Here is a 23,968-nt window from a genome sequence, read left to right on the forward strand (position 1 = left end):
ATTCATTAGACATGGAGGCCATTTAACCTAGCTACCAAGGTTTAAATGAATCATTCACCTCTTGCTGGACCTAGATGCTCAGCTTGACTCTAATTTTTTATCTACATGTGGTAAATATGATACAATCAGGGAGTTTTAATAGCCACATCATAAGCCAGGTTATTAATTTTTGCCAAAGCAAAATGAACAAAACTGTGCCAAAAATTCAGATTTGACCCTCATCATGTAGCAGAGATATCTGACTCGTATCATCTGACAAATGAGCGGCCTTATCAAGTGTCCCGACAGCTAATTGCACTCTGCACTTTGCTGGACACTGAACAGTCCTGTCAGTCAACCTGACATTTAAATCAATGACGTAACACCGTTAGCCAAAACTAACAGTGATGCATCATTTATTGAACCTTAGTAACATGACAGTCTATATGTACGCTGATTCATCTCAGTTTTGTGCAGATTTGATTAAAGTTTTAGATCTGTACAATTTAAAGGTGGCTGCTGAGGAATAACTGATGTTTCTACATTATTTATGACAACAGGCTAACAAGCTCATAATGCAACAGACTTTCAGTGTCAGTCAAATCCACTTCTACTGATGCTCATGATCAATTCATGGCGAGTAAGCATTAAGTATTAATTCTGCAGTTATTTGAGATCCTGAGAATTGAGTAAGTCCCTATGCTTTGTTCTTTCACCGGCAGCCAAGGGCTGTCAATCACAATATTTAGTGAAAGCTGACGCAACTTTGATAAGCAATAAAGAATCTGCATCCTCTCTGTACACCAAGACTCAGTCATAATCTGCCCCGAACTCTATTTGTCCAGGTAACTCCAGTCCTCTGATGCCCCCTGTTTCACCCTCCTCCTGGAGCTGTGTTTTGGCTCTGTCCCAGTGTCCCTCTCTTCTGGTGTCCCTCTCTTCAATGTGGCAGAAAACTGAGCCATGACGGGTTGCACATCACCGGATATCTCAACGTCAGGTGATTGCAATGGGCATCTTTTATTCAATATTGACAGAGAAGGAAGAAGTGAGGCATTGTGGTAGTATAAGCACTGATTTGATTCCTTGGAGGGTGTCCAGTTTTGGGTTTGAGAGCAAAGGTCAGTACGGTTGTCTCTCTAGCCCTGCCTGAGTTTTCACAGAAGACTCAAATACTTCACAGAAACATGAAATTGTTGAGACCAAGCATAGGCAACGCTCAAGTGCCAAAAAACTGCACTTCCTAAAGGGGCCACTTGAGACCAGCCCTTTAAACAAAGTAAGGCCCTAATAAAGAGCAGTGTTTCACTAGAAATAAGCATATGTACAGAAATGTTTACACAGGAAGTGGAAGCTCACTTCAGCTTCACTGAATGGACCTGCTGACTGTGTTTCTGCTATCAGTGCCTTTTGGAGCATTTAATTAAATGATCAATTCTATGATTGCTTTGGGTGATAGCCTGGACTTTGAGCTTGGGTGGTTCTTTACTTGTAGATGCTGCCACAGAACCTGAACCTGGTTACATATACCTGTAATTGCTGAGAATTACCCGCTCGTGCTTTGCAGAGACCTTTACAAAATGGCGAAAAATTTCTTGGTTTAAGTTTGAGCCACATGTATCAAATGTAGGCTAACAGGAAGTTCACTATTTAGAATTAACTGAAATCTATCTGTCCGACAAACATTCAGCAGTGTCAGTTTAAGGAATTCTTTCAGGCAGTTTTATCTCAAACGACTTGTTAAAACACTGAATAAATTTAACCAATCAAAAATTGCTACTTCCTGTTAATTTAGAAGTAGGGACCCATCATTGAATTAACAGCTTGTGTCTTGCTGTTAACTAACTGATTTTTACTTCACTAGTTTGCTCGTTCTACACCCTAGAGGATATTGTGTATAGTATTTAAATACAGCGACTTGTTTCACTCAGGCTTACTTAAGCTTTCATCCAACTTTAATGTGGCCCGACCTTTATTTCTGCATTTGCTCGGGTGTCTCCTTACTGGGTGGCCAGTAAGTGAAGGCGACCATCGGTTTTCCTTTTCAAAACGGTTTTGTTGCATTGCTAGATGTTGTATATGACAGTGACTCAAGATATTGGTCATTATCCAATTCAAATAAACTTGAGTGTTAAAGCACCTAAATGTATATCTTCTTATAAGTCTCCCCTGTATAATATCAGCTAACATTTTGATAGACAAGTCCATTGTCTCTCAGATTCTGTCGTGCTCCTGATTATCATCTAAGGGCTGGGTTTCTTTGGCTGTTGTCATGGAGCCCAGCCTTTGAGCAGCATAAACAGAGGTGTGTGTGTGTGTGTGTGTGTGGTGTGTGCCTGTGCTTATGTGGTTATGTATACTGACTTTCTTTCTGTACCTTCACAGTGTACTGTGTCAGTGAACTGAGTGACTCATGGATGAAGATGAGGCTGAGTCGGAAGTGAGTAGGGGAGAAAAAGAATATATAAATAACTAAAAGCTCACAAGGATGCCTCCAAAAAGGAAAAACGATGCTATAATTCAGGCTGAAGATGGTGAGAAGATGTTTTTAATGCTATTATAGGGAAAACTGACTCATTCATTCATTGCTATATTTATTTAAACATTTGAACCTAAATGGTTGTTTTCATGCACCTGTTCAGTTGGGATGGAGGTGGATGCTACGTTGGACAGTGGGAGTGAAGGTAAGCCATATGGGACAATATTCTGTTTGTGTTTTAAAAAATAAGTGAAGTGAGAATGTTTATACTTGTAAATTGCAACAATATGATGACGTGAAGGACAAAATGATATAAATTACAGTCATCCCTGTCTTTAGTTTAATTTGTTTTTTAATGTTTATAGCTTTTAAGGCATTTTCTGTCCTTTTTGTCATCTTATTGTTGATGGTTGTATTTGTTCAGTGACATTTTATTGCATTTTCAATATCAAACCTTGTCTAAAAACATATACATATATATAAATATATATATATGTGTGTGTGTGTGTGTGTGTCTTAGATGAGGCCAGAAGGAGAAGCAAAAACAGAAGAGCCAAAGCACAGCGTAAAAAAAAACAGGTCAGTGATGATGAGGATGATGAAGAAGATGAAGATGAGGCACCAAGGAAAAGGGGACGAAGGAAGAGGACCAAGCCCCAAGACAGTGACCAAGACGATGAGGAAGACAAACGCAGTGTGAGACAGAAAGGAGCCAAAGCTTCCAGGAGAAAAGCTGCAAATGAGGAGCGTGATGAGGAGAGCGAAGAAGATCAGGGTAAAAGGAAGAAAGGAGGAAGAGCGGCTTCCAAACAGGAGAAAGAGGATCAGAATAAGGAGAAGAAGGGAAATGTTAAAGGGAAAGACGAGACAAATAAAGGCAGTGAGAAGGACAAGAAAAAGAAGAATGGAAAGCAGAGCAGGTGCAGTATTCTCTGAGAGCCGTATTTCATCTACGGTTACGTCCATAAATATTTGCAGATATAGATATAGTTTTTTTTTTCTAATTTTGGCTCTGGAAATTACCACTATGAAATTTAATTCAAACAACTCAGATGGAGTTGAAGTGCAGACTTTCAGCCTTAATTCAGTGGGTTGAACAAAATGCACAAAAATGTGAGGAACTAAATTTCTTTAAACACAATCCCTTCATTTCAGGGTCTCAAAAGTAATTGGATAAATTAAATAACTAAAAATAAAATGTTTATTTCTAATACTTGGTTGAAAACTAAGTATTAGTCTTGAACTCATCACCAGATGCTGGAGATCCTTTTTAATGCTCTGTCAGGCCTTTACTGCAGCGGTTGTATGTTTGTTGTCTTTGTTCCATTGTGAATAAAATATTGTCTTTATGAGATCTGCTACTCAATGCATTGTGTTTTTGTTTACATTTTACACAGAATCACAGCTTTTTTGGAACTGGGGTTATTAAGTGAACACTGCAGCGTGTGGAGTTAGATTTAAATCTACTAATTAACACGACCAGGAAAGCTTTTCTTGAGGTGATGAATCATGTGAGAATTACGCCTTCTCAAAGTCATTGCGGGTGACGGTTGCTTCCCTTTGGCAGCTCTCCTGTTTCTTCCTCTGAAGACGAGTCTGATGAAGAGTCGATGTCAGAGGGAGAGATCGCTGCCCTGAAAGAACAAGTAGAAGAAAAGAAGAAGCTGATTGCTACATTAAGGAACAAACCTTGGCGGATGAAGAGGAGGCTCGTACTGCTCAAGTAAAGAAACAAAAAACTCTGGCCAACTCTTAATTCTCATCTTCGGCCTGCTTTTTGTTCCAACCGTAACTTCTGTTTGTTAATGATGCCGTTTGTTTTGAGTGCATTTTTAAAATTGCTTATTACTCCATTTTTGCTCGTGCACATTTTCTTTTAATACCATGTGAAGTTGGGCATTTATTATTAAATCTTGCTTACTTCTACTTTACCTGTTTGGTACTTCCACTCATCGATGCTTTACTATACAAACAGAAAAAATACTTTAAAAAAACGAAAATGCTTTTAGACAGGGCAAAGCATATTTCTTCTTTTGAGTCTTGTTTAGATCCAGGCGTTTATTCATCTACAGTGTATCTGGAAAGTATTCACAGCACTTCGCTTGTTCCGCATTGTGTTATGTTACAGCCTTATTCCAAAATTCCACCATCATCTGTAAATGGAAGAAGTTTGGGACCACCAGGACTCTTTCTAGAGTTGACTGCCTGGCCAATCTGAGTGATCGGGATAGAAGGGCCTTAGACAGGGAGGTGACTGAGAACCCGATGGTCATTCTGACAGAGTTCCAGTATTGTTCTGTGGAGAAAGGAGAACCAGACAGAAGCCACCTGAATGTCAGCTTTTTGGCCCGTCATGTCTGCATCATCATGCAGGCACCTTTCATCACCTGGCCAATACCATCCCTACAGTGAAGCATGGTGGTGGCATCATCATGCTGAGGGCGATGTTTTTCAGCAGCAGGAACTGGGAAAAATAAATGCAGCAATGCACAGAGACATGCTTGATGATAACCTGCTCCAGAGCGTTATGGACGTCAGACTGGGGCAAAGGTTTATGTTCCAGCAAGACTACGACCCTAAACGCACAGCCAGGATAACAAGAGTGGCTTTGGGACCGCTCTGTGAATTTCCTTGAGCCCAGACATCCAACCTGATGGAGCTTAAAACGTTCTGAAAAGAAGAATGGGAGAAACTGGCCAGAAATAGGTGTTTCAAGCTTGTAGCATCATACTCAAAAAGACTTTAGGGTATAATCGTTGCTAAAGTATTGAGCAAAGTGTGAGAATACTTACATGCATGTTATATGTTACATTTTTTATTTTTAATAAATTTGCAAGAATTGTTCACTCAACATCACAATGGACCTATAGAATGCAGAAAACGAACTTAACATGACAAAATGTGAAACAAGTGAAGTGGTCTGAATACTTTCTGGATGCACTTTATGGAAATTCTGCCCTTTGTGGAATTTGTATACACGACAACAGGTTCCTATAAAATCTCAGCACAAGCCAAGCTGGCTGTATCTCAGCCTGTTAGATATGTTAGAAGACAGCAAACTGTTCTGGCTTCCCAGCCAGGGCTAAGGCTTGTGTAGGCCAGTGTGTGTTCGTGAGGTAAGTGTGTATGTTTGTTATGTATGTAGGTAAGTTTCTGGGAAGGGAACATGATAGCAGAGTTGCCTTAACTTTTCATGAGCTTGACACTGTTTAATGCATGTTGTTGTGGTGGGCTGACCTCCTGCTTGCCGTGTCTTCCTGCCAGTGCTCTTAACATATGCAGCGTGTCATCAATCAGTAAATCATTCCAAACCTGTTGTTTGTACATCCTGTTCACTAACTAAATAATTAACTGACTGAGTAGATCATGACTTTCAGTTGGATGGTATTTCATTGCTGTACATTTGTGTTCTGCCTGAAACAGGGAGGCCCAGGAGTTTGTTGAAAAATTTGAAGGTGCTCTCGGGAAAGGAAGAGGCAAGAAGTTGTATGCGTTTAAAGTCATGATGACCAAGGTAATATCCTCACTGAGCAAGATGCCATGATTTATAATTTGAGCAATATTGTTTAAGTTTGCTTCTCTGCACTCTCCCCTAGAAACTTATCAAGTTTAATCGGGACTTTGAGAACTTCAAAACAGCATGTATACCCTGGGAAAGGAAGATAAAAGAAGTAGAAAGTTGGTACCACAGAACCAAATAATCACTAAGCTATAATCTTACATTTGCTAATAAGCTGTCCTCACAATTATATATTTTCACCCCAACCCCTTCCCCCCAGGTCATTTTGGATCATCGGTGGCATCTTACTTCATTTTTCTGAGGTGGATGTATGGCCTGAACCTGATCCTGTTCGGGTTCATGTTTGGTCTGGTGGTGCTGCCAGAGGTAGGCTTTGTCTTTATATATGCTAGCAGGCGATAGCTAATGTGGCAAATGCTGAGCTCTCTCCATCCATCTCTCCATCCCTCTCCTCTGCATTTAGGTTCTCATGGGTCTCCCCTATGGCTCTATTCCCCGGAAAACTGTGCCACGATCTGAACAGGACACAGCCATGGACTTCTCAGTGCTCTTTGACTTTGGTGTGAGGATCCTAGCTTCATATATCCCTTAATTCATTTTTCCTCACACATGAGCTCTCTTTTTTTCCCCAGACTGGCTAACGGTAGTTTTTGCCCTTATACCAAAGAAAAGAAAAATACAGAATTATTTTTTTTTACTATTGATAATGTTTTGGTACAAGTTGCTTGTACATGAAGTTAACAAGGTGCTGGAAACATTCCTCACAGATTTTGGACCACATTGACATGATAGCCTCATGCAGTTGATCTCGGTTTGTCGGCTGCACACCCATGCTGCAAATCTCCCGTTCCACAACATCCCAAAGGTGCTCTATTGAACTAAGATCTGGTGACTGTGGAGGCCATAAGAGTACAGTTAACCCAGTGTCAAGTTCAAGAAACCCAGTGCTGGTAATTGCGTGTGAATGGTAGCCAACCTGAGTTTCTTGTTCTTAGATGAGAGGAGCAGCACCTGCTGTTGAGGCTCACCTGCTTCAAGGTTTAAGATGCTGTGTGTTTAGAGAGGCTTTCTGCATATCTTGGTCATAACAGGTGGTTGCCTATCAGCTTAAAACCTTCTTGCCATTCTCCTCTGACCTCTGGCATTGAAACAGCATTTTATCCCAGAAAATTACAGCTCACTGGATATTTTCTCTTTTTTGATCCATTCTCTATAAACTCTAGAGATGGTTGTGTAGGAAGGCACAAGTTGATCAGCAGTTTCTGAACTACTCAGACCGGCCTGGCTGGCACCAACAAGAATTCCAGGATCACTTAAATCACTTTCTTCTGAATTCTGATACTCAGTTTGAACTTCATGGCACCACGATGGTGGTTAGCACTGATACCTCAAGACAAGAAGGGTCATGAGTTTGACTATACCATCTGGGTGGGGTTGGGTTAGTTAGCACTTCTAAATTGCCCAAATGTGTAAGTCTGAATGGTTGTCTGTCGCTCTGTGTTAGCCCTGTGTCGGGGTGGCAGCCTGTCCAGGGTGTACCCTGCCTGTTGCCCTATGGTAGCTGGGATAGGCTCCAGCCCCCTGTGACCCTGATAAGCAGAAAAGAATGAACATTAGCATGTTAGCAACATAGATAGCAGCCTTTACACCCTCAGAGATGAGATCAGAATTTTTATATTTTCTAATGTTATTTATACACTGGTGAGGTGAGTACAGACTGTATTTGTATGTATGCATGACTATATCTTTCTCTATCTCATCAACAGGGATACTGCAAGTACTCTATTTTGTTTTATGGCTACTACAACAATGAACGAACCATTGGCGTGCTGAAGTTCAGACTCCCTCTCTCATACCTGCTCACTGGTGTTGGAATATTTGGATACAGCCTAATGGTTGTCATTAGAACGTAGGCAAGACATATGCGGGCATTCAGATTAACATCATGTAGAAGTTTTTTCTTTTGTTTTTTTTTTAGGGTTTCTTTATCATTTCTTTTTGTTTGTCTCTTCAGGATGGCTCGTAATGCAAATGAGGGAGGAGATGGGGGTGATGAAGGAGAGTTCACCTTCAGCTGGAAGATGTTCACCAGCTGGGACTACCTTATAGGAAACCCCGAAACTGCAGATAATAAGTACGCCTCCATAACCACCAGCTTTAAGGTTAGCATGTGTGTGTGTGTGTGTGTGCATGTTGGAGGATTTTAAGAAGGAAGTTTTGATATGTGGTGTAAATAAAATAAGTCCATGTTGGGCATGTCGTTCCCACTGCCAGCAAACACATCCCACTTGTTAATTTGCCACTGATCTCTCCATCCCCTATAGTCTTACAGCAGAGAGAGAGGTGCGAGCATAATGTACTCTACATTAACATTTTCATATGCTGAGCCCCAATTTAACATGGTTAATCATAAAAATCTACTTAATAAGGAAAGTGAGGAAAACTGTCCTGGCACCATCTGCTGGGAGATTTAAACTTTTTAAATGTGAAAGTGCTAAATTGTGTAACTTGAAACTGAAAGAGATCTTAAGTGCTTCTTTATTTGATTATTTATTTGTAATGCAGGAGTCCATTGTAGATGAGAAGGAGAACCAGAAGAATGAAAACATCCATCTCCGACGTTTCCTCAGGATTCTGGCAAATATTATGATCCTGTGCTGTCTCGGTGGCAGTGGTTATCTCATCTACTTTGTGGTGAAACGTTCTCAGGATTTTGCTAAGATGGATCCAGCGTCTCTCACCTGGTTTCAAAAGAACGAGGCAGGTTTACACTGAGCACATGGTGTTCTTTTACCAAATTAGGTTTCCAACACCAGGAGCAATGAAAAGTTGGGAAAGTTGAGGCTTGAAAAATAAATGTCTACATTCTCTCTTGTCTTTTGTATCAGGTGGAGTTTGTGATGTCTCTATTGGGACTAGTGTGTCCTCCACTGTTTGAAACCATCGCAGAGTTGGAAGATTATCATCCCCGTATTGCCCTTAAGTGGCAGCTGGGGAGAATTTTTGCCCTCTTCCTGGGAAATCTTTACACCTTCCTCTTTGCTCTCTTTGATGAAGTTAATGCCAAGGTATGGCTGATGTGCCTCCATGCATTACTTACAGTTGCATTTATACACTGCTGTGAAAAGTTATGTACACTGCAGATGTCTTGGTTTTTTGCATAACTGTCACACGTGTTTAGACACATTTATGAGGACAGAAAATTTGCATGCCACTATACTTGTGTTGACCAACAGTCATTTATGGGGACTAAATGTGCGTCCCCACAACGTTGAAGGCATTTTTGAGGCTCGAATTGTGGTTTTAGTGTCAGGGTTACAATTAGGTCATGGTTAGGTTTAGGCTGAGGATTAAGGTTAATCATTCATTTATTGATGATGGCGGTTAGGGTAAGTGGCTAGGGAAAGCATTATGTCAATTAGGTGTCCTCGCTAAGATATGAAAATGAGTGTGTGTGTGTGTGTGTGTGTGTGTGTGTGTGCGTGTGTGTGTGTGAAATATTGCCCCCTAAACCTCATAGCCGGTTATGCAGGTTTTGTTTTCCTCAGTCAGATCCTGGCTACTGTTTCTGTGTTTGTGCTAAATTAAGAGACAGTGGAATCGGACCTTTAACTCACATCTTAAGCAGAAAGTGAACAGTCCTTCCCAAATTCCCAATAATCAGTTATTTTTTAAATCCTGGAAACTACATTTATGTGTGTATGAAATATGCTACATGAACACTGACACCTTAATTTTTCTTTGATGCATTAAATGTTTTTCAGCTGGAAACGGAGCAGGAGCTCAAGAATGCCACTGAATGGGCTATACACGAGTACAATGCCAACTACAGCTCCTACTACAACACGACGGATGTGCCTCCACTGGTGGTGAACCCTGCAGATGCTGTCAGAGGACCCTGTTGGGAGACTGCAGTGGGAATAGTTAGTAGAAGCTTAATGTATAACAGTGCTGAGGAAAACACATTACAATGTACTGCATTACTGTAATTACACTACATTGTATGTAACGCAATGATCACATTACAGTTACTCATAAAATCAGCGGTCACAATTTGTGTTGCACAAGTTCATTAATAACCTGCAGAGTTAAAAAATAAATCTCCAAACAGGGTTAGGGTTATTTATCTATGCTAGTGCAGTAATCAGTGCAACATTGTTTAAATTTGGTAGGGGTCATAGACTCTACATATGTTCTGCCCATGATGTTGACTAATTTAATTACATGTACATGTTCCATGTAATCTTGTTACATAGGTACATTATAAAATGTGAATGTTCTGATCAAACGAAACTTATTTGATTGGTATACATTTAGTTCATACCGAGCATATTTCCTTAAAAATTAAGTATTTGAATAAATAAACATTTGATTTTAAGTATTTGGGGACATTGACAACATCACAATTCTTTCTTTTCTTTCTTTCTTTACTTTTTCCTTGCAGGAATTTGTGAAACTTATCGTGTCAGACATGCAGGTAACCTTTTTGACTATCTTGATCGGTGACTTTGGGCGAGCTATCACTGTCCGCTTCCTCAACTACTGCTGGTGCTGGGACCTGGAGGCCGGAATCGTGAGTACTCCTAATTGTGTGTCAGTGGGTCACAGTGTCCCGTGCCCTTTACATATGTTTGTCTTAGTTTGTTTGACTAAAATAATCAAGAATGTTCTTACACATATGTCCTGCTCATCACCAATGTTTGCAGGGAACAGGCCTCAAAACTGATTGTTGCTTAATTGCCGTTAACACAATTAAAATAAATAATTAAATAAAACTTGTAAGTCTGCACTTGCACCACTTGTCTCAAGTCCTGCATGGGAATTTAAGGTGAATGTGTCAGTTTAAGTAGTGGTTATGTCATTATCATTCAGGTATTAGTGAACACATGGACAGAGGAGAAGGTGCAGACTTTCTGCTTTAATTCAAGGGGTTTACCACCGCAGTTCGTAATGCATCTACATCAACCTGATACTTTGCATAGACATCTGGCAAGACAGGTGATCCTGAACATAGAGTGAAACAGGACACTACAGTGAGAACTTAATTACAGAGTGTGAGAGAGAGAGAGCAACAAATGCAAAGTGTATTGACCTGCTGTTTATTAATTCAGGAGAACATGCGAATCATCTTGTTTGTGTGTTTATTCCAGCCATCATATGCAGAGTTTGACATCAGTGGGAATGTGCTGGGGCTTATCTTCAATCAAGGAATGATATGGTGAATTACTCCATCGATGATTTTATTTTCTGACTCCTTTCTGCTTCACCGGAGATTCTCTAATGAGATGAATGGCTCACTAATAAGCTTCCCTCTGCTGAAACACATCTCATGTTTCTATCATTAATGCCGCCTATCATTAATGCAGCAATCACAAAATCTCTTATAACACTAATTACAATATTCAGTGGCTGATTAGTTTGAAATTGCATCGTGATCTTTTTTCTTTTTGAACAGTGTTGCTTAATATGTTGTTTTTCTTAGGATGGGAGCATTTTACGCTCCAGGTCTGGTGGGTCTGAACGTGCTGCGTCTCCTGACGTCTATGTACTTCCAGTGCTGGGCAGTGATGGCCTGTAACGTTCCTCACGAGCGAGTTTTCAAGGCATCGAGGTCAAACAACTTCTACATGGGCCTGCTGCTCCTCGTGCTCTTCCTTAGCTTGCTTCCTGTCGTTTACACGATAATGACCCTGCCCCCGTCCTTCGACTGCGGCCCATTCAGGTCAGTAGGAGGTTAAAATAAGAGATCTAAGGTGGTGCATGAAATATCTTTTTTCTTTTTCTGCAGATTAAAATTTTTTTATTCAGTTAATAATCTCCATGAACAAGCTTATTCAGATTCACTAGATGAACATTAAAATAATTATTAAAGAGTCAGCTTAAAGAATGAACATAATAAAAAAATTTAATCTGCAGTGTCTTGGCAGGTTTCTCAAGCATACTTCTGCATGCATATGTTTTGGGGTTTTTTTTAAAATCCAAGGATTAGTACCAATAATGATAACAGTAACAATATCCCCCCAGTGGTCAGGACAGGATGTACGATGTGGTTATGGAGACTATAACGCAGGATTTACCAGCTTTCATGGGGACCATTTTTACATACGCCACAAATCCTGGACTTATCATGCCTGCCGTCCTCCTCATGGTGTAAGTATAATTTAAATAATAAGTCAAACATTGCTTCTGTACCTGCTAAATTAAGATACATTTTTACATGTTGTGTATTTTTAAGCGTGCATGATAAATGTAAGAAAACAAATGAAACCTTTTGTGCACTGCTAATATATTTAAGGTTGCCTACACAATCTTATTATTTATTTAGAAAAACAGACTGTGTGCATTTCAGTTATCTCTATCTTAGTTAACACTGATAATGTGGTGATGTTACCCTTACACTGTCTTTTTTGACACTACCACACAGTGGCAGCAAAGTCAGCCTTTCTTGGAGGAGTATAGTAAAATGTGGGCCGTGATAATCGGAGGGTTGTCTTGGTTGGTCTCTCTGGAATGTGTTTGTCAGATACTCAACCAGATTGGGATCTGAGGAGTGGAGGGAGTTTAAGGTCTCTATCTGTTCTGCCTGATTTTGTGGTGTTGGCGGATCACATTGTCCTGACTGAGGGGCACTGCTTTTGAGGAATTCACTTTAGCCCGAACATCATAAAAAGAGTCCCCTAAGGTGCTTTATATTGGAAGGTAAAGACCCTGCAATAATACAGAGAAAATCCCAACAATCAGATGATCCTGTTTGAACAGGCACTTGGCATCAGTGGAAAGGAAAAACTCCCTTATAACAGAATGAAACCTCTGGCAGAACCAGGCTTAATGAGGGGCGGTCATCTGCTGCAACCGACTGGGGATGAGGGAGGGAAAGAGGACAGAAAGCAATACCAGTCGCATCTATAGTTGTGGTGAAGATGTGGTCAAGTAAGCAAGCACCTTTTACAGCTAGCAAAGAATCTCTTGTCTTAATAAATTCAATTACTCTGGTCAGCTGGCAGGTCTGGTTTCTGTACAGGTGCTCCTAAAGAAAGGACCAGCTTTAATCCTCCATGGGTGGCCAATTTAAATCCACAAATAAAACATGTGTGCTGTCCTGTGGATTTTTTTGTTAGTCTTTATCCTTGTTATAGCTCTTTATGGGGAAAACACATGCTTGTGAATATTTTTGTGGTAGTTTTTAATCATTTCAGGTACAAACATCTCTGTCTATTTTGTTATTTTGCCATATCTGAGTTCTTCTCACAAGCAACAAGTTTCCCTGCAGACAAACCCAACCTAGCTTTCCTGCTTTTTACACCTGGCTCAGTATTGTGAATTTTCCATTCTTCCATTTCATTTTGTGGCCTACCCCGTGGCAGGTGGCTACAGTGGATACTTTTTGTGCTATCTTTCTCATATGCGTGTAGCTGGCCTGAGCCCTGGAGTGGTATATCTAAGCAGGCAGCTTAAGTTGCAGCAGGCTATTCATTAGCTGCTTTTCAGTGTAGTGGCATTTTATTTGCTCACCCTAAGCTTTCTGGCAAGAAAACCAGTGTTTGTGAACAGTGTTTTGTTTCCACTCTGACATTATCACATTACGTTTGGGTAGATAACAAAGAGCAGATAACCTACCTGTGCAGCTTATGAATTTAACAACAGTTCTTTTAAACTTGTAACTGATGAGGCAAAGCAACACACGTCTTGGCACCCAGACAAAATATAAATTTGCCTAAAAATTCCATGATCAGTGCATGTACATAAACACAGAACAAAACGACAGAACAATATGATCTGTCACTGTGTGCAAAGCCTGACTGTAATCTAATCCATCTGCAGTGGGACAGTAAAAGACTTATACTGTGTAACAGGTTGGCCATCTACTACCTTAACACAGTGTCAAAGGGATACCAACAGGCAAACCTGGACCTTAAAAAGAAGATGAAAATGGTCAGTATGAATTTCTCTTAATTTCCCTTATTTAAGCAAAAGTTCAAGATTAGATTCAAATCAAATGACTGTCGGGTTTGTTGGTCATCGCTTTAGGCCCGAGACGAGGAGAAGAACCGCAGGAACAACAAGGACAGCACTAATCAAGTAATGAAAGACTTGGAGGACCTCCTGCCAAACAAATCTCTAATACCGCCTCCCACTGAGGAAGAGCCGCCTCATGGTACACTCACAAACATCTTCAGCTGCATATACTGTAGGGTAATTAACATCCGACTGACCTGACCACGTTTTCCAACTCTCAATCTGTCTTTTTAGATATTGTAATTGAGAAGGGAAGCAAGTCTACCAAAATGAAGCCAGGATCTGCGGGGAAAGGGGTCAACCTACAAAAGGAGGTGTCACTGGCTGCCCCAAACCCCAGAAGGCCAGTGGCCCATCCTCCTCGGGCACGGGGCGGGCCTCCTGGACATCTCAGGGGCCCTCTACCTGGGCCTGGCAGAGGGAGAGGTCGGGGCGCTCCTCCGAGGACATAAGAAGCATGATTCACAGTTACAGATATCTGCTAGGATGGCTCCAGTCTCATATGGAGGAGGAATCAATTTGGGGTTTACTGCAATGATGCAAATGAACACAAATTTCATTACATCATTTTTTATTGTAATTTTATTATATGAATGAAAAGCATTCAATTAGTATTTTCAGCATGCTAGATGAGACATCGGTCATACCTAACACTGGAAAAAGTCTGTAGTTACTGCAGCGACTCAGTTAAAAGATACAGAAATGGCATGTTATCTGTGTCAGTAGTATTACAACTGCAAAAATGTCAACAAACTCTATGGCTCAGCAACTTCTACCAAGGACTGGGCTTTTTTTCCTGTTTACTACAGTGGAATCAGTCTACAGTTTACTGCTTATCTATACAGACGACTGATTTCATGTGGAAATCCCTGTACATAGTTTTTAAAGTGACTTTCTTATTTTTTGCATGACATCTATTAAAATGTTCGATTTATGAAAAATTGCCATTTATGGTGTAACTAAACTATCAAACACACGAGAGGCAACACTTCAAAGAACAATCTGTTTACAAACCTGTACACTGGAGGACCACCATAGATAAAAGTCATGTAACCTTGGGGGTATATGATAAAAATAAAGAAGGTCTGAGCAGAAAATGGAATAAATATTCACAAAGTGGCTACAAAACATGCAGGTGCAGCATGATCTAATGATCTGACTCTGGCTGATGGTTTAAACAGGAGAAATGTAGTCTGGCAGTATCATGAGCTCTTCTGTGATATTCTGATGGTGACTGCCTTGATTTCAGTGTACTCCTGCAGTGCATATTCCCCCCTGAAATAAGAAAAAAAGCACCACTGATTAAAAAGAGAAAGAGTTTACTAGTTAAGTTGCAGTGCATTGTTACAAAGTCTCAAAGCAACGATTACACAGTTGTTTGATAGACATTAATGCAGCAAGTGTAAAGATTAATTTCCTTAGATTTCAAAATGGCAACACTCACAGTTCTCTCCCATTCCCAGACATCTTGAAGCCACCAAACGGACACTGAATACTCATGGCATTGTAGCAGTTCACCCTAGAAATAAAGCAGCATTAGTTTCACCTTATTCCTTAAAAACAGGCATACAATAGTAGTAGCTGCACTATTCCAAAGTCTAATGGGACTTTAAGAGAGGCTTCAGTTATCGTGTTCTGTGCAGAGGATGTGATCCATACCAGACCATGCCGGCTTGCAGAGCAGAGGAGACTGTAAGGGCTTTGTTGATGTCATTAGTGAAGACTCCTGCTGCCAACCCGTATTGTGTGGCATTGGCTCTCTGGATGACTTCATTGATGCTGCGGAAACACATAATCTGCTGCACCGGGCCAAATATCTGCAAGAGGATAGTAGGGAAATCTTACAAAAGGAAAAAAACTAGCGGTAGAATTAGGAGACAGACCACACATTTTAATATGTGCTCCACCGTTGGCGGTGTGAGTACCTCTTCTTTAGCGATACGCATATGGTCTCTGACATTTGAGAACACGGTGGGTTGGATGAAAAGTCCCTGCTGACCCCCCGGAGAGCCACCGCACTCCAGAGTTGCACCTTCTCTCTTCCCGCTTTCTATTAGCTCCATTATCTTATCAAACTGCTTCTGGTCGATCTGAGGAAAAAATAAACAAAGCTCATATTATTCTGACCTGTCTGACTTGTTAGTTGGTGTAACAGTATTCAGATAAAAGGTGGCCACAGTATACCTGTGGTCCCTGGTCCACGCCTGGCAAGAGTGGGTTTCCCAGGACTTTGGATCTGGCTTTCTCTACACTGCGGCGGACAAACTCCTCGTAGATTGGTTCCTCTACAAACACCCTGGATCCTGCCAGACAGCACTGGCCCTGATTGAAGAACAGCCCACTGTGGGCCTGCTCCACTGCATACTCTACTGCAAGACATATACACAGAAAAGCCACCTTTAACTGCTGGTAGTTGGCAGATTTCTTTTTAACAACAGATGCCCTTCATGACACAACCTCAAAGGGATTCTTCTCCTCCCAGGTTCAAACGAGGGATCATTCACTTGTTAGGGAAAACCACTACAGCATGACACTACTACAAGACATATCATATAAAGATATACAATCTAAAAGAAAGATTTATACATCACAAGGGTGACTTAATATGGTGCTGCACTTTATTTATTCAATTCAGAAATGGTTAGACACGGTAAAGGTATAAAAGAATAAGACATTTAAAGATAGAAATGTGACGTAATCAAGTGAAAAAAAAAAAAGGTCCCACTCACAGTCACAGTCTGCAAAGACAATATTGGGATTTTTTCCACCAAGTTCCAGTGTGACTCTCTTCAGGTTGCTTTCACCTGCAGCCTTCTGGATGAGTTTTCCAACCTGGCAACCAGTGACAACCATGTGAGCTGCATGGTTACAGTAAAGTAGTTCATTTATACATGAGCGAAATGCACAAAAACAGAAGAGAGCAAGCTGTTCACACAGACACACTGTGCTGAGATTTATACTAACAGCAGTAGATCCGGTAAAGGCTACTTTGTCTATATCCATGTGGTGAGAAATGGCACAGCCTGCTGTCTGACCATAACCAGGCAACACATTCACCACTCCTGGAGGAAACCCAGCCTGAGCACAGAGAGTTGAAAAGAGAGCTACTCAGTCATCTTCTTTAAGTAAGAAATGGACTTGCGCCAGTTTTTGCACTTATATAATTGTATATAATTGTTGTGGGTGATTAGTAATTTGAATCTAACTACCTCTTTGATGAGTGCAGCCATATGCAGAGCTGATAAAGGGGTCTGTTCAGCTGGCTTGATGACTACAGTGTTCCCACAGCACAGAGCAGGAGCAATCTTCCACACGAACATCATCAGCGGGAAGTTCCACTAAATGCCAAAGTGCAAACTCAGTTTTCAGGTTTCGCTTCATAAGGCTTTTTGGTTTAAAAGCTTTATGTGATAATGAATGTGACACAATCAGAACCAATCAACAAATTATCTTAGGTTCAGCTAAAAAACAAGTTAAAACATTTTTCACCACATTCAGGATGATTACTTTACTCACAGCTGGCTGAATGTAAACACTGAAAAAACACAAAAACTTGGTTACATAAAAGCTGAATGTTTGCCATCCTTTAGTGTCTATTTCACTTACAGGAATGATCTGACCACATACTCCAATGGGCTCATGCCGTGTGTAGGTAAAATATTCTCCATCTAAAAAACAAAAAAAGTTATCATAGCACTGAATGCATCCAATTTTTGTTGTGCTGATGGTTTCAAATTTGGAAACACGTGTAACGTCTGATCTAAATCAAAAAAATGAATTTAACTCACCTACGGGGATGGTTTTTCCATGAATCTTATCTGCCCAGCCGCTGTAATATCTCAAGGTCTTGATTGTAGCCATCAGATCTACAAAATATGCCATGAGGAAAACTTTGCCACAGTTTAGAGCTTCTAGTGTCTGGAAAAAAAGAAAAAAAGCACACACAGCGTCATAATAAGCCAGTCGTGATGTTTCGTGGAGCAACATTTACTGATGATTTACTTCAGGTACGTGTATGTGTGTTTCTCACTGCTAGCAAGAGCCGGTCTCGCTCCACCAAGTCAGCAAGTCTGTTAAGTAAATGGCCCCGGTCTGAGGCATCCATGGATCGCCATGGTGATCCCATCTGGAAAGCAGCTCTGGCACTCCTCACTGCCTTGTCTACATCGTCCTGTTATTAGCACAAGTTAAGGAGGTTGCCACCACAATCACGCCAGATCAAGTTTATGTGTTTACTTGAAAGATTTGCTTTAAGGGGATTCCCAATCTACACAGCATACAACACGTTAAACATTGTAGTGCTCACAATTTAAGTCATAATAACTCTCCATCATCATTACAATTCAAAATTATTCCTTGTAAAGCTTTAAAAGAGCACATCTAACTTACTAGCGATGTGTAAAATACTCACTGAGTCGGCCTCCTCCACTTCACACAGCAGCTTCTCAGTGGTGGGATTATACACAGGAATCTTTCTGCCACTGCATGACTCATGCCACTCGTTACCGATGAACACCTGAGGGTGAAAGAGAGGAACAAAGATTGTGTGATGTATCCCCCTCACTCTTTGACTTTACAGTGATAAGCACACAGTGCAGGGTATCATCTCTGACTACTGTTTCAGGTAATTACTGTATCCTAACTGATAAAGGACTGGTAAATATTTCCCATATTCAAATTATTTCATCTTATAAATATGCTTTGCTTCTTGCCTTGTGGCTTACCTTAGTGTAAACAATTTGTGGGTTTGCAATTGGAGTAGGCAGTGCATTTGTCTCCAACCCATCTGCATTCTGGGAATTGTGGTCCTGGTGGTTGAACCCATTGCCAGACTGATGTTCATAGCCATTGGCTGGCTGGGAGCTCAAGCTGTAATGCTTTCGCTCTGAAAAAACAAAAAACCCGAAATGGAACACAATGTTGTTCAAGTCTCTTTGTCTGATTAGGTGTGTGAATACACAGATAGACACACACACACGTGATTGCGAAAGCTAACATTTGGGTCACTGAATGAGGATAGTAACCCTGTGCACACGATGCTATCCCAACCCATTGGAGTAAATAGAAACTGTGCCAAATTAGTTATTGGCATTGTCAGCTTTTTTAAACCGGACGGTCAAGGGTCATGACCATGCACTGACATGGTTTGCTGGCTCAGAAGAATGGACTAGACCTTAATTAAACTGAGAGAATCTGAGAACATCAAGTGCTGTGCCAGGGCAAAATATGAGCAGAGGTGCATGTCACTGTAATTGCTGAAAAACCTGATCATGCATGGGCTCATATGGAAGAAACAAGTTTAATTAAGGCATTGTGGATTTCTGTGTCAGATAAAAGACAGTTTGAATATGTTACTATGTCACCTGTATAATTTTGTGCAGAAGCCAGACAACAGATTATGTATACATAACTATATGTAAATATGGCATTTATAAACTTTGAAATCTGGCAAATTACCTGTTTTATTTAAGCCTGTTATTTTTGAACATTTATGTCTGTCATGTGACATACTTATCAGCCTATCAACTTAAATCTTATCAACAATATTAGGATCAAGTAATTCTGATAATAATAATATTTATTATTCATATTTATTATTATTATCATCATTATTATTATTATTATCATCATTATTATTATTATTATTATCATTATTATTATTATCATTATTATTATTATAAAAGCACTTCTATCTGGTCTTAGAAAATGGGTGTGGAATTACATTATGTAAACATAAAAAATTGTGCTACCTGTGGGTGATGCTGATGCAGTCCCCCCAGACTGGTGCATTCCCACTCCGATCACAGGCATGTTGCAGCTGCTCTCTCCTTCCTCTCGGCGTCAGCTGACTGGAGAGTGTCCGAGCTTCTTTATATACTTTCAGCTCTCAGCGTCAGAAAGCAGAAATGTGCAGGATTGCGCGCTGTCACAGAAGGATTTCTCCTGGGTCATTTGAGGGTCTGCCTGCACGTGCAAAAAACCATTAAGATGGACCCAATCCCAGTTCACCTCATGTGTCCCGGGAGGCGGCAAGCGCACTAATCATCTGATGTGACAATGGAAGTACAGTATGGTTAGACACATTTTTAATTATTAGCCATTTTTGTTATAAGCGGGAATTTATCGACTTGACAGTGTTTTAATTAAATTTTCTACTTCACTATTTTTATTCCTTCACTACAATTTGAATCCGGCAGATTTACCATTATTGCTTATTAATATTTTACTCAGAAAGCTTCTAGTACACTGGCTATAAATAATAAATAAATAATTAGCACCATCTATATCAGAATACTGATTGGTGGTAATATAAAGGGACTTTGTGGATAATTTTAACACCCCTGAGTTACATTTTTCTGGTATTACATTTCTGCCAAGCTAAGATAATTAGATGTTATCTTACCTTGTTAAATCTTTGTTAAATCTTTCTGTGCATAAATCTTCCATTTCAAAATCTCCTTAATTTAAGCACACTTCTAAACATTTACCAAGATAATTTGACCATACAATAAACTCTTTAGATGTTAAAGAGGAAGAACCAAGCCCTAAAATCTTGAAAATCTTGAATTTGGCATCTGTATTACTTCTGTCTTCTATGAATCAGTTCAGCCCAGTTGCCTGGTTAGACCCACCTCCAAGTCAACAAGCATAATTGGGAAGATGTTTGCTTTGATAAGGGGCCTCCTGCTGCTTCACTGTCTCCCAGGAACAATGTGATCACATAATTTTGTCTGGTGTGCCCATTTTCTGTCTCGATGTACACACATCCTTTTGAGAATTATCCCCTGTGACAACACAACCTGATTTAACCCTCATTAAACAAAGAAAAGATTTGTAGAGCTGCATCTAGGGAGTGTTGAAAACATAGTGAAAACCATCCTCCCATACTAATGCGTTCACCTCTTATTTGTCACACACTTGACTTGAAGCCTTTTTCTATGAAAGCGTTTGGATTGAAAATACAGCACACTGTAAATAAGTAACCCAGATTCTGTTGGTCCATTTATCTCCAAAGGTTTTGTTCCTCATTAGGGAAGCACATAGTAAATCTTGATCAACACATACTTGATCCTAGTGTCAGGTGGGGTCTGCGTAGGTTAGCTATACATTGAGCACGTACACAAACTCATTCGGATGTTTTGAATGGAGTATTAGATCTGTAATTCGGGTCTTGTTTTAATGTTAGGACAAATGCAGCACAATTGCTTCAGAGAAATTCCACCATCCAGAGAGTCAGTATGTGTCTGCCAGAGTTAAGGACAAAACTGGACTGCCTCTGTCTACACAGGATGTGGATCACCAGGTCAAAGGAACTGTCGGTCGGCCTGAGAGCACCGTGTGTCCCACAGCTGAACTTGACCTAAATTGACAGTTTGATAGAGGGCAAGAAAAAAGAAAGGGAATAAAAAATGGAAAGTAGGAGATGGTGAGAGAACTGGAGACAGTGCAGTCATGCATAAAAAGGGAAAACAAGGAATGGAAGAATGAGAGAAAAGGTGAGTGAGCAGACACTGGAAGGAGTTAGGGCTATTTATTAGTCAAATATATTAGAAAGAGGAGTAAAAATGGAAAAATGAGAGGTAGAGGAATGCAAAGACTTGTGTTTGTAATTTACTACATTGTTCTGAAATCAGGTGTATATGTCATTATCTTAGGATTAGTAAATATTCCCAACATGAAGCACTAATGATTTAATTCACAGGTGTATGAACACTGACTTTCACAGTAGCCTAAATATATGCAGCTACATGTAGTAAGCAGCAATGATTTGGGAATGCATGTCACTGGACAATCAGATGGAGAGCGCTCCCTTGTGACACATTACAGAAATTACATTGTTCATACCAGGGGTCCAGTGCAGGCAGAACACATAGTGTCATAATTCATTCTCAGTAAAAGTCTAGAATTTGCATTTAAACGGTTGTACTGCTCACTTCAGTGTGTAAAAACAACACATGTAGTATGGGATACTGCAACCCCCACATGGCCTAGGTATAGACACTTCTCACTCTTTTAATAATGCAGATGACCAGTGATGACATAAACACAGTGAAGTACATGTCCTCTTCTATTTCTATTACCTATGGCGTGCCACAAGGTTCTGTTTTAGGCCCTTTCTGTTATATCTGATGGCTCTTCAGCACATTTTGAGCATCTTTAAGGACATTTTTTTAATCACTGCTACATTCAGATGACATTCAGTTATATATCCCTTTTAGGTCCCAAGATGTTTCTAAGCTACAGATCCTACATAGGTGCTCCGACTTAATGAAGGAAAACCAGAAGTCCTTATTTGTCCCCTGACAGATTTAAGTCTAAGATAATGGAAACTCGGTCTTGTGCCACATTTGCTAAATCTTCTCTCTGGAACTTTTGTCACGGCTGCAGTGGCAGACATGTGGAGTGGTGAACGAAGGACCCAAAAGCAGGCACTGGCTTTGATGAGAGTGAGCTTTATTTTCAAAATGGTGAGAATACAGACTGAGCTGAGATGGGAATGACAGAAACTAAGATAAACCTAAACTGGGAAAAACTTACTAAACAAACCTGAAACCATGACTCGCAGAAGAAGATCAGAAAGTCACGCAGAATGATATGCAGGATAACACCCAGTGCGAAACATGGGATGACACGCGGCGGTAACACAGACAGACCAATAACAAGCAGAAGACAACACAGGGCTTAAACACACGGTGGAGCAATCAGGGAATGGGAGACAGGAGGGAAACACAGCTGATGAGACAAGGGGAAGCAAAACCAGACACACTACACACAGGATGGGGACTATCAAAGTAAAACAGGAAATAGAAAAGGCACGCACAGACACGAGCTTAACACTAAGACATCAGACATGGCAACAGGGAGGGAACACAGAGACGTAGGACCAGGGCAGGCACAGAGACACAGAACAGAAGGAGCTCAAAATACAAAACAGAAACCAAACCATAAGAACAAGAAAATCTTAACAAGAATTAACCTGAAACATAAGATAATAATCAAAACCACTGAGTCCACAGACTCAGGACCATGACAACCTTGGTTTAACTTTTGCATGTTGGACATTCATGTCAAATTGCTTGCTTGTATTACTTAGGAAATATTTCCAAGTGAAGTCTCATTGTGTCACACTCTGAACTGGAAACTGTTATGCATGCATTTATTTCATCATGTATAAAATATTGTAATTCATTGTTTGCTTGTCAGAGCAAGTAAACAATGAATTACTGAACTGGAGATCTGTGGATCTCCTTCATAAAACAGCTTAAACCTCATCTTTTTACACTTGCATTTGGTTAACCTTTGTTTTTATTCTCTGGTATTTTGTTATAAAGAATTCTGTCATTTTTATGTAAAAATGTGCTATGCAAATACGTTCTTACACGTGAGTCCACGCCGGCACATGACCTTCACAATCTGTCCCCATGTTTAAGGTCTTCCCCTCATCAAGAACACCTCAGCTAAGTCGGGCTTGTGAGCTGTTGCTAGTTAGCTTTGTTGTCTTCCAGCTTAAAGTTAGCTTATATGACCCTGTTGGTTATAAGACTGTAGGTGATGAATATGCTGTCTGTGACACCCAAATTTTGAGGGTTTTTTTGTTTTGTTTTGTTTTTACAGTTTATAATCTTTCTGCTTTTTTATGAGCACTAACCTGAGATGGATGGTGGATAGTATTTAGACCTGACACCACTGAAAAGTCTGGCTTGATTAATTTACTGACTCTGGAGCCATCCATGGCAGCTTATCTAGCACAAGATGTGCACAGCACTGTATGTTTTATTGAAGCTTGTTTCTGCCACTGAAAAAACTTTTTGTTGGCGTGGAGTAACATCATCTTCCCTCAAGAGGGCAGTGTCATCTGCCACTGGGGAGATGACACTGCTCTCTTGTGAGACAGGAACCACTCTCTCAGTCAGAGAAACTAGTTGGCTCACTCACCTCCAGGCCTCTGGAGAGAATGTGTATTAAATATGGTT

General features: G+C 40.3%; 2 protein-coding genes across 2 annotated transcripts; one reads left to right on the forward strand and one right to left on the reverse strand.

Moving 5' to 3' along the window:
• The first annotated feature begins 957 nt into the window (after positions 1 to 957).
• On the forward strand, positions 958 to 14,470 carry tmc2b (transmembrane channel-like 2b). The gene is made up of 21 exons (XM_039620401.1): positions 958 to 979; positions 2,365 to 2,513; positions 2,622 to 2,663; positions 2,979 to 3,378; positions 4,026 to 4,181; positions 5,882 to 5,972; positions 6,055 to 6,136; positions 6,238 to 6,344; positions 6,442 to 6,540; positions 7,745 to 7,887; positions 7,993 to 8,140; positions 8,544 to 8,738; positions 8,867 to 9,046; positions 9,743 to 9,901; positions 10,423 to 10,551; positions 11,129 to 11,196; positions 11,461 to 11,700; positions 12,003 to 12,128; positions 13,832 to 13,910; positions 14,007 to 14,133; positions 14,229 to 14,470. Exons 2-21 carry the CDS (start codon positions 2,468 to 2,470, stop codon positions 14,444 to 14,446), a joined length of 2,835 nt encoding a protein of 944 aa, XP_039476335.1. The 5' UTR covers positions 958 to 979; positions 2,365 to 2,467; the 3' UTR covers positions 14,447 to 14,470.
• Positions 14,471 to 14,485: 15 nt separating this feature from the next.
• LOC116323019 (retinal dehydrogenase 1-like) lies at positions 14,486 to 19,780 on the reverse strand. Its single transcript, XM_031743283.2, has 14 exons — positions 19,745 to 19,780; positions 18,719 to 18,879; positions 18,406 to 18,510; positions 18,025 to 18,165; positions 17,783 to 17,912; positions 17,601 to 17,662; positions 17,204 to 17,332; positions 16,959 to 17,072; positions 16,724 to 16,826; positions 16,179 to 16,363; positions 15,920 to 16,084; positions 15,654 to 15,811; positions 15,439 to 15,513; positions 14,486 to 15,269 (listed from the first exon to the last, which is right to left on the reverse strand). The coding sequence occupies exons 4-14, from the start codon at positions 18,118 to 18,120 to the stop codon at positions 15,197 to 15,199; spliced, it is 1,290 nt and encodes a 429-aa protein (XP_031599143.1). The 5' UTR covers positions 18,121 to 18,165; positions 18,406 to 18,510; positions 18,719 to 18,879; positions 19,745 to 19,780; the 3' UTR covers positions 14,486 to 15,196.
• Positions 19,781 to 23,968: the final 4,188 nt, after the last annotated feature.

The sequence above is a fragment of the Oreochromis aureus genome, linkage group 12, assembly GCF_013358895.1.
Source record: "Oreochromis aureus strain Israel breed Guangdong linkage group 12, ZZ_aureus, whole genome shotgun sequence".
NCBI lineage: Eukaryota > Metazoa > Chordata > Actinopteri > Cichliformes > Cichlidae > Oreochromis > Oreochromis aureus.